Source organism: Dermochelys coriacea, chromosome 6 (genome assembly GCF_009764565.3).
Source record: "Dermochelys coriacea isolate rDerCor1 chromosome 6, rDerCor1.pri.v4, whole genome shotgun sequence".
Lineage (NCBI taxonomy): Eukaryota > Metazoa > Chordata > Testudines > Dermochelyidae > Dermochelys > Dermochelys coriacea.
In genome coordinates, this window is record NC_050073.1 from 25065390 (window position 1) to 25079199 (window position 13810).

Here is a 13810-nt window from a genome sequence, read left to right on the forward strand (position 1 = left end):
CCGGTTCCCTTCTTTTGACCCTCTGACCGCACTCCTGTCCCTGTTATTTTATTAGTTGTCCCCCGGAATTTCTTGGGTATCTAGGTCCTGTGGATCCCCCTTTTAGGCTGGGGGGGATCCTTTAGCAGTGGACGGGCTTCGCCCGCCCACTTCCCGGATCCCAATAAGACTACTTTTCTATAAGAGTTTCTCTGGGCGGCGTCCTCTGACTCCCTTGACGCCTTTGAGGAGCAGTGGGCGCTATCTGGGGTTCTCTGCTCGGTGTCCCTGTCCGGTTCCCTTCGTTTGACCCTTTGACCACACTCCTGTCCGTGTTATTACATTAGTTGTCCCCTGAAATTAATTGGAATCTAGGTCCTGTGGATCCCCCTTCTAGGCTGGGGGGGATCCTTTAGCAGGGGATGGGCTTTGCCTGCCCACTTCCCGGATCCCAAAAGGACTACTTTTCTATAGTCATCTGGCCTTGCCCCGTCACGCTTCTTACCATGGGAAGGAGTCCTGCTAGGTGAAAGCTGAGGACTGCTGGCAGGGAACTGTGTGAGGAAGTTTGCACTGCCACTGCATGAAGAAGAGAAGATTTCGGAAGACATTCTACTGATTATCCTGGGCACTAGAAACTCTTACACAGAATTTTTGGATATTGGCCCATAGTCTGCAAGATAACTGAGCATGTGCCTAATTTTAAGCTTGTGAATAGTCCCAATTAAGTCAGTTAAATTAATCATGTGTTTCAGTACCTTGCTGAAAGGGGGTCGTGTTGCCCATTTAAAGAATGTAAGAACAACCATACTGTGTCAGAACAATGGTCCATCTAGCCCAGTATCCTGTCTCTCTGACAAAGGCTGGTTACTGGTGCTTCAGAAGGGATGAACTGAACAGGGCAATTTCAAGTGATCCATTTCCTATCCTTCAGTCCCAGCTTCTGGCAGTTGGAAGTTAGGAACACCGGAGAATGGGGTTGCATCCCTGAATATTTTGACTAACAGCCATTGATGGACTTATCTAATTCTTTTTTGAGCCCACTTACTCTTTTGGCTTTCACAACATCCCATGGCAATGAGCTGCGGGGATTGACTATGTTGTGTGAAGTACTTTGTTTTGCTTGTTTTAAACCAGATGAGTATTCATTTCATATGGTGACCCCTGGTTTTTGTCATGTGAAGGGGTAAATAATATTTCCTTATTCACTTTCTCCACACCATTCATGATTTCATAGCCTTCTATCATATCCCCCCTTAGTCATCTTTTTTTCTAAATTGAACAGTCCCACTTTTTGTAATCTTTCCTCGTATGGAAGCTGTTCTGTAGCCTATTTATTTTTGGTGCACAGAAGGGTAACCTTTCCAATTCTAATATCTTCTTTAACATGGGACCAGAACTGAAGTATTCAAGGTATGAGCATACTATGGATTTATGTAGCGGAATTATATTTTCTGTTTTAATAAGTGTCCATTTTTCTAATCGTTCTTAACATTCTATTAGCTTTTTTGACGGCTATAGATGTTTTCAGGGAAGTATCCATGATGACTCCTAGATCTTTCTTGAGTGGTAATGGCTAATTCAGATCCCATCAGTGGGTATTTGTAGTTAGGATTATTTTTTTTCCAATATGCATATCCAATAACTTTTCACTTTTAACATTGAATTTCATCTGCCATTTTGTCGCCCAGTTACCCAGTTTAGAGAGGTCTCTTTGTAGTTAAATCCAAAACTGACTAGAGTAATTTTGTATCATCTGCAAATTTTGTAACCTCACTGTTTACCTCTTTTTCCAGATCATTTATGAATATGTTGAACAGCACAGTCCAGTAGAGATTGTTCAGGGACTCCACTATTATTTACTTCTCTCCAGTATAAATAACTGATCATTCTTACTCTTTATTTCCTATCTTTTAACCAGTTACTGATCCATAAAAGGAGCTTCCCTCTTATTGCCTGACAGCTTAGTTTACTTAAGAGCCTTTGGTGAAGGACTTTGTCAAAGGCTTTCTGAAAGTCCCAATATTCTATATCCACTGGATAATCTTTGTCCACGTGCTTGTTGACTTCCTCAATAAATATCAATAGATTGGTGAGTGTCCTCAGATTTGTCACCTAAAAAGAATGGCTTGGGTGTGGGAATCACCCTTATATCCACTGCAGTGGAGACAGATGCAAAGAATTCATTTTTATTTCACAGCAATGGCCTTCTTTGAGTGCTCCCTTAGCATCTTGATCATCCTGTGCCTCCACTGACTGTTTGGAAGGCTTCCTCCTTCTTGTGTACTTTAAAAAAAAAAAAAAAAAAAAAATTGCTTGCTTTTTTTTTTTTTTTTGTCATTAGCTAGTTGCTTTTCCAATTCTTGCCTTGCCCGCCTTACTATACTTGACTTTTCAGAGTTTTATGCCCCTTTTTATTTTCCTCACTAGGATTTGACTTACAATTTGTAAAGAATGCCTTTTTGCATCTAACCACCTCTTTTACTCTGTAGTTTTGCCATAGCAGAATTTTTTTTTGTCCTCTTACCTTTATTATTTTTATTTGGGGTATACACTTAGTTTGAGCCTGTATTATGTGTTTTTAAATGGTCTCCATGCAGGCTGCAGGCATTTCACCATTGTGACTTTTTCTCTTTTAACTTATGTTTAACTAGGTTCTTCATTTTTGTGTAGTTCCCTTGTTTGAAGTTAAGTGCTATTGTGATGGGTTTCTTTGAAATTTTTTCCCCTGCAAGGATGTTAAATTTAATTATGTTATGTCCACTATTACCAAGTGGTTCAGCTACATTCACCTCTTGAACCAGACTTGTGCTCTACTTAGGACTAAATCTCTCCCCTTCTGGGTTCCACAACAAGCTGCTCCAAGAAGCAGTCATTTAATGTGTATAGAAATTTTATCTCTGCATCCCTTCCTAAGTTGACATACTCAGTCAACAGAAGAATAGTTAAAATTCCCCATTACTGCATTTTATGTCTTTGTAGCCTGTCTAGTCTCCCTGAGCATTTCACAATCACTGTCACCATTCTGGTCAGGCAGTCAGTAGTACATTCCTACTGCTATACTCTTATTATTCAAGCATGGAATTTCTATCCAAAGAGATTCTGTAGTATTGTTTAATTCATTTAAGATTTGTACTTTATCTGACTGTGATTTCCTTCACATATAGTGGCACTCTCCCACTGGCATGACCCACTCTGTGATTCCTATATATTTTGTCCCATGGTATTACCACGTCCCATTGACTATTCTCATCTCACCAAGTTCCTGTGATGCCTGTTATAGCAGTATCCTTATTTCATGCCAGGCACTGTAGTTCACTCATCTTAATATTTAAACTTCTGAGATTTGTATAAAGAAAAGGAGTACTTGTGGCACCGTAGAGACTAACGAATTTATTAGAGCATAAGATTTCGTGAGCTACAGCTCACTTCATCAGATGCATCATGAAAGCTTATGCTCAAATAAATGTGTTAGTCTCTAAGGTGCCACAAGTACTCCTTTTCTTTTTACGGATACAGACTAACACGGCTGCTACTCTGAAATCTGAGATTTGTATATAAGCACTTGTACAATATTCAATTTCTTGCCTTCATGTGTTATCTTTAAATGGGACTTTGTACTTTTGACTGTTCCTCGCTAGCTCCTACCTGTACTTTACCAATCTTTTCTTATCCCCTTTACTAGGATATAGAGTTTCCACTTTTAATAAATTCATCCATAAGGGATGTCTCCACCTGAACCATGTTTCACTCTACAACTGTTGGCTTTGCCCTTACCCTTTGGTTATGTCTACACTACCGTGGTAAGTCAACCTATGCTACGCAACTGAATAACATAGCTGGAGTCAACGTAAGTTAGGTCGAGTTACTGCGGGGTCTACACTGCAGGGGGTCAATGGGAGAAACTCTCCCGTCGACTTACCTTACTCTTCTTATCAGGGGTAGAGTACAGGGGTCAGCTGGAGAGTGATCTGCTGTCGATTTGGCAGGTCTTCATTAGACCCGCTAAATCAACCGCTGGTGGATCGATCTCAGAGCATCGATCCTGGCTGTAGTGTAGACATAGCCCTAGTTTAAAAAAATCCTTCACATCTTTTTAATCTTGCATGCCAGCAATCTAATTCCATTTTGTTTCAGGTGGAGCCCATCCTTCATGTATAGGCTTCTCCTTTACTAAAAGGTCCCCCAGTTGTTAGTAAATCTAAAACCTTTCTCCCTACATCATCATCTCATCCACACAGTAAGATCCTGCAGTTCTGCATCTTCTTTGCCCTTCGTTTGGATCCTGAACCATTTCAGAAAATGTTACCATGGGGGTCCTGGCCTTTAATCTGTTACCTAGTAGCCTAAATTTGGCCTCCAGGACCATTCTCCTACCTTTCCCTATGTCTTGTAAGATATGCAACCTTCGCATTTGGCAGGCAATTTACCATGCTATTCTCCCAGTCATCACAAACCCAACTATCTATATTGCTAATAATTAAATCCCTCATTACTATAGCTGGCTCTTGCTAGTAACTTGGGTTCCCTCCCCAGGTGAGGTATCCTCAGTGGAAGAGGATACCATGACATCATCTGGAAGAAAGGTCCCAACTATGGGATTGTTTCCCTCCTCTCCAGCTTGATGTTCTCCTTTCCCAAGACTTTCATCCTCCTTGACAGCACAGAGGCTGTCAGACTGAGGGTGGGACCTTTCCATTGTGTGCCTGAAAGTCTTAGCTATATACTTCTCTGTGTCCCTTAGCTCCTCCATTTCAGTGTCTTTGGCCTCAAGCGCCTGTATTGCATCTCTGAGGGCTATGAGCTGCTTGCACCATATGTACCTACACCACCTGACCACAAGGCAAGTAATCATACGTGCTGCATTCAGTGCAATAAACTGTATAGCCCCCACTCTGCTTCTGGACTTCTGCCTGCGTTATTTTTATTCTTGAGGGGGTTATTTTTTGGTGGGGAGGGAGGGTGCTTGTTTGTCTGCTTGGTTGGGTTTTGGGCGGCGGGGAGGTGGAGGGGTTATTGGCCTAAGAATAGAATATATTTGTTAGATACTCACACTTTCTCTCTCTCTCTCTCTCTCAACCTTCTTATAAAACTGCCCTGTTTGCCAGCACCTCTGGCAGCTTAGGTGCTGTCTTCTTAAAACCCTGCTCTGCATGAGTTAGTCCTTCCAGCTTTTTAAGGGATTCTACAGGGGTTTGGGTGTCTATGGATTTCTGTTATTCCATCAAAAAAATTCTGCTGAATATAATTTTGCAGTTAAATAAAAATAATCTACTAATTCTTCTGATTCCAAAGATAGACTTCACAGTCTGATGCACTACACCACTATCTTCTTGAGTCTTCAGACTGATCGTATCGGGTCAGATTTGAAACAACTTCCAAAGTAATAAATTGAACTCATCAAACATGAGTTGTACACAATTAAGCTTGACTGAAAAAAATTCCAATTAAATCTGTTTTCTAACTTTCTTTTTCTTACAGATTAAAATTCTTGGTGTTTTCTTTATTTCATCTCAAGAGTTCCTGGCCAATGCTTATGTTTTGGCTGTCCTCCTATTTTTCGCCCTTCTATTGCAAAGGACAATTCTCCAGGCATCATATTATGTCGCCATTGAAACTGGAATTAACTTGAGAGGAGCAATTCAGGTACCCAAGATGATAATAAGTAACATGTCTACATAGGGAAAATGCATACATACTAGAAATACAACAGCTGTAATAGACTCATAGTTTAAATTCTACTTAATTATATCATAGTAAATTGGGAGCTTTCCCACTGAGGTAAATGAAACAGTGTTCCTATCCCGCATTACACCATCAGCCCTTCTAGTCCAGTATTCGGCCTCTAATAATGGGCAGTAATGGATGCAGAGGAAGTACAAGGCCTCAGAAGTTGCTGGTTATGGAGTAATATGTTCATAGGAGAACTTTATTCCTAACATTCTCATTTAGAGATTGTATGCTCTGAATCATGAGAGTGCAGTGGCAGCAATTCAGATATATTTGGGGGGAGGGGAAGAATTCTGGTTCCCCACCCTCTCAGCAGGGACCTCATTCTGGTCTCTGCTCATTTTCTGTGCCCTCCCCCTGGACCCCCTTGCTGGGACCCAGAGTCTCCCTCTGACAGGAAGTCTCCTCTCTCTCTCTTACCCACACAGTGCCTCCAGGAGTCAAATTCTTAGAGGACTCCCCTGTGCTCTGCCATATTGGAACAGACTCCCTGTGCACTTGATCACAACACCATTGGGCCCAGCCCACACTTCTGTCTGAATGGACACTCATGTTGTTGTGACCATGCATCTGGCAGTAGCCTTTTACTGATTTAGTACAGGACTACTGCTTTAAAGTAATAGGGCCATTGCCACCCTCAGTTCTGTGGCCTATGGAACTTTGAGCAAGTCCAAAAACCTTTGGGGAAGGGGTCTTTTCCCCTCCCGATACCCCTAATTGGTGCAACTGTGAGTTATTCTGGATTTACAGCAGGGTAACCAAGAACAGAATTTCTGACTCTCATAACATACAGAGTCATCAAAGGAGTGGATTTCCATAAAAGACAAATCATCCAAATTGACCTATTAGGATGTTATGTAGGCCTTAAATGATAAGATTCTTTGTTACAATTTGCATTTAATCATCTTATTTACTGATTTCATATGGCTATCATTGGAATGTTTATATATTTTAAACTGTGTACTGTAATCTCTGGTCATGTATAATAAAATCAAATATCAATAATATTAAAAGAAATCTTCCCTCCGTGGAAAAAGAAATGGACCTTCACCCTTTTGCGAAAAGTCTTGGTATACAGATGGGCTTTGCAATGTACCTCAAAGGTGAAGAAATTCAGTGTTTGTTGGATTAACTGGGGAAGTTAATTCCAAAGAGAAGCTGTAAAAGATACAGCAGCAGAATGCAAAGAGCCCATCAAAATTCTACCTGAAGCAAAGAATTAAAACAATCAGCAGAGAAATTTTAAAAATATCACAGATTTACTAGAAAAATTCTCACTGAATATTCAGCCCCATGTTATGTCCTGGAATAGACATATTATTTGATAGTGAATTTTAAAATATCATCCTCGCATACATTCAGCATGTTGACTAAGGATCATTTGCACAAGACATAATAAAGTTATGCTCTTTCAAGGAGTCCATAATTGGACTTATGGATTGTTTTTAAATGGAATACTGGTTATTTATAGATAGTAAGGTTGAATGTACCTTAGAGGGATCTAGATTTTAAAGTATACTAGAGCTCTTCTAAAAATTGTGATTTATGTAAACAATGAATCCGTTAAAGTGTCCCTTAAATGTATTTTGCATGTAATTCTGCCACCATTCCACTGAGAAATGTCTTATTCCAAAAATAGTGTCATTGAAATCAATAGGACACCTTGAAAAATACATTGCTACTCAACATGAGTGATGGTGGCAGAACCAGGCCCATAATATTATATAACTGTAAACACTGGATCAGAATGATTTTATTTGCTACTGCAGTTAAAAAAAATTCTAACAGTAAATGGAATAATTAATGGTAATGTTATAAGTTAATATTGTCAGATACACTGGTCAAAACGTACCCTAAGAGATGTGAAAAGTCAGCACGATAATAGTTAGCATTAATTAGACATCCTATCCATTCAAATACACTAACAGTCCCTGAGGGTACCCATTTATTACAAGGACTCTCATTAGCTGCCTAATTATTTAATCCACTTCTGATTACCCATTGTAAATTCTTTTTAGCTGCCAGATCTCTGGATTCCACCCATTCCAACCAGTACTGCCCTGGTTAGAGCTGATCCAGAATTTTGACCCAAAATGTTGTAAGGAAATCACAAATGTTTGTTTTTTACCAACCTGTTCTCCTCCTCCTTAGCCTGGTTTCCCACTTTGTCCACTACTTTTAGCTGCCCCCAAAACCACCACTAACTATGAAAGGTACTTAAAATATAGTTGCCAGAAACTGATACAAAATTCCCTAAAAGGGTTACTAAGTTGCTGGAAATGAGTGTGCTTGCCAAACACTCCTTCCAGAATAGTTGTCACAAGCTAAGATTTTTGTTCCCTGTACTGTATGTTACACAAAAGTCCAGCTCGCGAAGAAATTCTGTTGCCATTCCAATGGAGAGCTTTTAGCAAACATCCTGGCGGCAGGAGAATGAAGAGCATCAATTTGCCTGGCGGTCTTCCAGCCATATTGGTCTTTTTGGATAAGTTCTCTTTGTGCTATAATTTCTCAATTTCCTGGCAACCTTCCATTTCCTTTCCTCCCTCATACAAATCTGCACCTGTCCTACATGGCTTAATCTCTTGTGATTTATGACTGGCAACTGAATGCAATGGATACATGGAATCTGGGTGCCTTTCATCAAATAAGTCTCATGAACAGCCATGAAGCAAAGCTGTATAGCTTTAGTACCTAAACTGAAAATCAATTGGTAAAAAGTGCTTCTCAAATATTGCATATTATTTTCTGAATCATGGAGCCTAATTCTCCCCTCTCTTAACAATGGCTTTTAATTGAAAGGAGAATTAGCCCAACTATATTATTCATCTGTGGGCTTGTGAAATTTTTATTGCAAATCTAGAGTTAAATTCTCAGATCCAACACAGTGAAGATCAGCACAGCAAAGCAGATCCTCTCACTGGGTGAGGCCTGAACCAAACATCATGGAAAGTTAGAGAAGCAAAAGTACCACAGACAGGACCAGCTTTCCTTGCAGAATCTGTGGTTTCCATGAAAGTTACCAGTAGGTCCTCAGGCTCTGAGACTTCACCTCCCTAGTGGGGAATATTCAGCACAATGTTATAAATCTGATCTCTCAGAGTTTTCCATGGGAGTGGAGGACAGAAGGTTTGGAAATTTTAAGTCCCATACAAAGAGCTTAAGTGTTCCTTGCACACGTGCACAACTCCCACTGAAAGTAACGGTTTTTGTTATTTAAAGTTTGCAGGACTAGGGCATTCTTCTGGTTGTAACTGGAGGTCTTGTTTTGTGTGTGTTCACTCATGCTTTTTGTCCACCTTTGCTGCATTTGTCTTCTAAATAACAAATTGGTTTTATTTCAAGATCAGCTCTTCACGTGGTGGGAGTTCCTCTAAAATACAGAAACCAATCCGTTTTAATGGTAATGTAAAGCAGTCAGCACTGTCAGATTTTTTTCTCTGAACAAGAAACTTTAATGTTCTAATTTTCAGACAAAAATATACAATAAGATTATGCAACTGTCCACTTCCAACATGTCTATGGGGGAAATGACTGCAGGCCAGATCTGTAACCTGGTTGCCATAGATACAAACCAACTGATGTGGTTCTTCTTCCTCTGCCCTAACCTTTGGGCTATGCCTGTGCAGGTAAGAACATGGAATATTCATATGTTGTTACTGTACTTACGCCTATAGTGATCATTCTCTCATGAATTTTATTGAAGCAGGGAGAACAAGAAGATAAAAATGTATTTAACAGAAATAAGAATGTTATAACAAGAATAAAAGAGGGGTTTCACTTAGAATGTCATAAATTTCCTCAAGAATGTGTAGGTGGTGGTTGAAAATAGCATGTAATTTGTCAATGTTAGACTTGTATTGGGAATTAACTCTTGGTATTTGTGGCAGAAAGCCAAGTTTGTTTGGCAACACTCCATCAGATGCTGCCCCTTATACCAGTTGCATTACTTTGATGCACCATTACGTTCACTGCATTGTGACACAACAGCAAAGGGGCTAACCATAGAGCATTACAATCACTTGTTTTCTGAATCTCAATGGTGACCCACTGGAAGGTGTAAGGGAAGCAGGGGCTTATTGAAATCACTTAAGGCTCACTCCTGCATTCTTTGGTCATTCAACAAAACTGCCATTGCCTCCAGTGCATGCCAAACTTCCCTGAAAGCCCAAGGAGCTGGCCTTTTTCATTTAAACATCTATGCTCAATAGTCTGTCTTAAGCTGTTTTCAAAAACATATTTTAAACATTCATCTTGAATTTTAGGGCGCATGAAAGTGGGGAAACTAATAGCACTGGTCACAACTGGTATTGTACAAATGGGCACTGTGTATACTTCCTACCAAATCCCTCCTGATTCAGCTCATTCCATCCTGATTCCTCCGCTATTTTAGCCCTGGATGTCAGTCATAGCCCTGGATGTCCTGTTAAACTGCACAGTATTTTTTCTGGCTTTTCTTTGTGGATAAATGTTTAACAAGAACTAGACGCAGACCACTACATTTATATCCCAAAATATGATTTGATGCCTTGCTGCAGAGGATAATACATGCACCCACTACTCCTACTCCTAGAAATATCCTTCAGGGCCATTACATTTTTAAAACTCTTTTCTCTTGTTGTGAATTCCAGACAGACCAAATAAAAAATCTGGAAGAAAACAGTTGTTTCTACACAGACAGCTGTGTTGTTTTGGATACTTATTTGGCCTAATTTGCTACACTTTAGCCTAGCCAAAAGCTACACTACATACACAATGTATTATGTGAGCTTGTAGTACTAATAATTTCAAATGACTGTGGCTGTTGTTTTACACAGGTGCCTTTTAATGTATCCAGATACTATAACTAGCAGCAAATCCCAATCACAGCTCTTGCTCATGAAATTGCACAGCTCTGCTTGCCACATGAAATCAGTTTGCTATTTTATCCTCTCCTGTTTCCTTGCTCTGATCTATATACAAGTCCATCCACAGTTCTTTACTCTTCTTTTTCCACTTGTACAGTACTGCCACCACCAGTTATTGGCTCTTAATTGCCCAGTTCTGAAGCCCTTATGCATGTGTAATGCCCAATGAAATGAGGTTTGCTTGCATCAGGTCTTTAAGACAAAGAAAGCACAAAGCTCCTAAGTGTCTAACCCACTAAAACACACACACACACAGAGAGAGAGAGAGAGAGAGAGTGCAAATTACTTAGTTTGGAAAATTCAATATTTAATAAAACCATAGAAATCTCCCAAACTCCCATTGGGAATTTTGAGAGGAGGTTGACGGTACTACAGTGTCTCTGTATGGAAATTATTTCATCTGACATAAATACAGCAACTCCAATTGTATTTGTTGGGCTGCTTTTTTTGTTTTTGCCAAGAATTCCCCCCTGACAAATATAAATTCTCACCAGTGAAAGAGACAACAGACTCTAAATTAATATGCTGCTTTTTAAAGTAGACAATTCAGTTTCAAGTACATCAGTGATATTTCTGTTCTGTTCATTTGCAAAGGTACTCTGTGAGCAGAGTTACATAGGGGATGGTCTGGATAGTCTAAAAGTCAGAAGAATGGATGTAGTCTAACTCAGCTGCTCTGAGCTTCATGGTGATTACTCCTGCCCCAAGCAGGTTTAATTTCCATGAGGGTATGCATGAGGATACAGCTGGCCTAAACATATGGGTATTGATAATGTAATCATCCATTAGGCATTGAGGGAATAAGGCTACTGAATCAGAAAAAAACATTTAGTATAGATGATGCCACTATAGTCCAATGGATAAGGCACTGGCCTTGAAGTCAATAAATCTGGGTTTTGGTGCTGCTGCTGTAACCTTTGGCAAGCCACTTTAACTTCTCTGTTCCTGTGTGTCTGCATCTGTAAAATCAGAATAATGATTCTTATGCCCTCTTTTGTAAAGCACTTGGAGATCTAAGTAGTAGTATTCAGTTTCCCTGGAATTTTAATTTGCAATAAAAGACAGCTCTATTTTATGCTCCTGCCTTTATAGGCTCATTTCTCAGGGAAATGGGAGGTACTAGTTTGCAATTCCAATATTTTGAAAACTGCAAGGGCAAAAATGAAAAAAATCAAACAATATAATGTCTGCAGAGCCCAAGCAAAGCCTGTTCCTAAATTCATACCAAGATCTAAATGTGTGTAAAATTTAATGCAAATAAATCATTTACTACTTTTATTATTTATAAAATGCGTTTTAAAAGAAAAGTGCAAAAATTGTCTTACATTTTCTCCACAAATAGAGCATTAATTATTGCATCACTAAAACGTATGTTTCACTTTAGAATTATTGCCATAAATGGGAGTTTCATGTGCCGATTAAGGGCATGGTAAAGACCCCAACACAATAGTGCTTGGCATTGCATGGGCAATACAATGGATTCCCCCATCAAATCTTTTTTCCTAACTTGGTTTGTCACTTGCACAACTCTCAAATCAGACTGAAGTAGCTATAGCCAAGTTTGCCAGTCAAAAGAACAGAGGGACTTATTAATAGACTAGATGTTGTAAAGAAAATGTTATTTCTAGAACTAGTTAAGAATTTACTGATTTAAACATTTTTTCATCAGAAAATGCAGATTCATTAAATGGGTTTCTCTGGTCCAGGATGGAATTTTTGGTGTGTGAATGAGTCCAGAATAGCTAGTAGCCAGGAAGTTAGAGCACTGACCTAGGATATGTTCTGGGATATGGGTGACTGCTCTGTTCCAGATTTCAGAGTAGCAGCCGTGTTAGTCTGTATCCGCAAAAAGAAAGGGAGTACTTGTGGCACCTTAGAGATTAACACATTTATTTGAGCATAAGCTTTTGTGAGTAACAGCTCACTTCATCGGATGCAGGTAGTGGAAAATACAGTGGGGAGATTTTATATACACAGAGAACACGAAACAATGGGTGTTACCATACACACTATAACAAGAGTGATCAGGTAAGGTGAGCTATTACCAGCAGGAGAGCGGGGGGGAGGGAGAGAAGGGGGGACCTTTTGTAGTGATAATCAAGGTGGGCCATTTCTAGCAGTTGACAAGAACGTCTGAGGAACAGTGGGGGGGCAGGAGAGGGAGGAATAAACATGGGGAAATAGTTGTACTTTGTGTAATGACACATCCACTCCCAGTCTTTATTCAAGCCTGAGTTAATTGTATCCAGTTTGCAAATTAATTCCGTCAAGTTTGTCAGATTCCTCTCCAAGATGCCTTTGCCCCACATCCATTCATTGCTTTTCCTAATAATGTAGCATGAGCACTTTAAGGGATGCGCAAAAGAGTCTTCTAATCAAAAATTAAACAAACCAAGCAATTATTTAAAGCAAATTAATTTTTACTTGGGAGAAACTTAACCAACATTTTAGCCATTTTTATAAGTTTCATAACTTCTCCTTGATTAGAAGATTTATGCATTTACATATTTTTTTTCTAAAAGTGTACAGACTTTGAGCCTATCTTTGTTCCAACTGAAGCGAATGGGAGTTTTGCTACTGCTTTCAGTAGCTGCCTGATTCAAGCCCATTGAAGTCAATACAAAGATGCCCTTGGAGCAGTATTAGGCCCTGTAAGGGCTTTTACCTTTCTGCCACAGATGTCCGTCTTTCTCTATGGAAAATCCCACATCCTTAAACCCCCGAGTCATTGAGGAGGATAATTTTATATTTTTACAAACATACTTTACTTTTAAAACCATAAAAAGGCAGTTACCCACTGGTTCTAAATATGTACCATCCTCATGAAATATTTAAGACACTAGGTTTTTATTCATTTGTAACAGAATCAGTCATAGTAATGAGTTTCTTGGTCATGATAAAATGTCATAATATCCCTGTCCTGGGCAGAGAAGAGCTTTGAGGTTTTGCTTAAAGGAAGTTATGTAAAGTTTCATTACAGGATTTTTTAAAACCATGATCCTCTGGGAATTGTGATATAACTACTTGCTAGCTGCCAGATAACATTTGAATGGGCTGAGAACAATGACTAGCTACTCTTCTAGATAGACAAGGTGGATGAGGTAATATCTTTTATTGGACCAACTGATAGTACCTCACCCATCTTGTCTCTCTAATACCTTGGTACCAACACAGCTACAACGCTGCATATCATG

The 13810-nt window shown here is 39.5% G+C and overlaps 1 protein-coding gene across 7 annotated transcripts in view; it reads left to right on the top strand.

Annotated features, from left to right (window-relative positions):
• The window catches only part of ABCC8 (ATP binding cassette subfamily C member 8), a 146281-nt gene that overhangs the window by 33693 nt on the left and 98778 nt on the right, over positions 1-13810 (top strand). For all 7 annotated transcript variants that reach the window (XM_038406458.2, XM_038406463.2, XM_038406460.2 and 4 more), the window contains 2 exons: positions 5461-5625; positions 9183-9338. In XM_038406458.2, coding sequence (XP_038262386.1) covers positions 5461-5625; positions 9183-9338 — 321 coding nt within the window. The remainder of the gene's footprint in view (positions 1-5460; positions 5626-9182; positions 9339-13810) is intronic.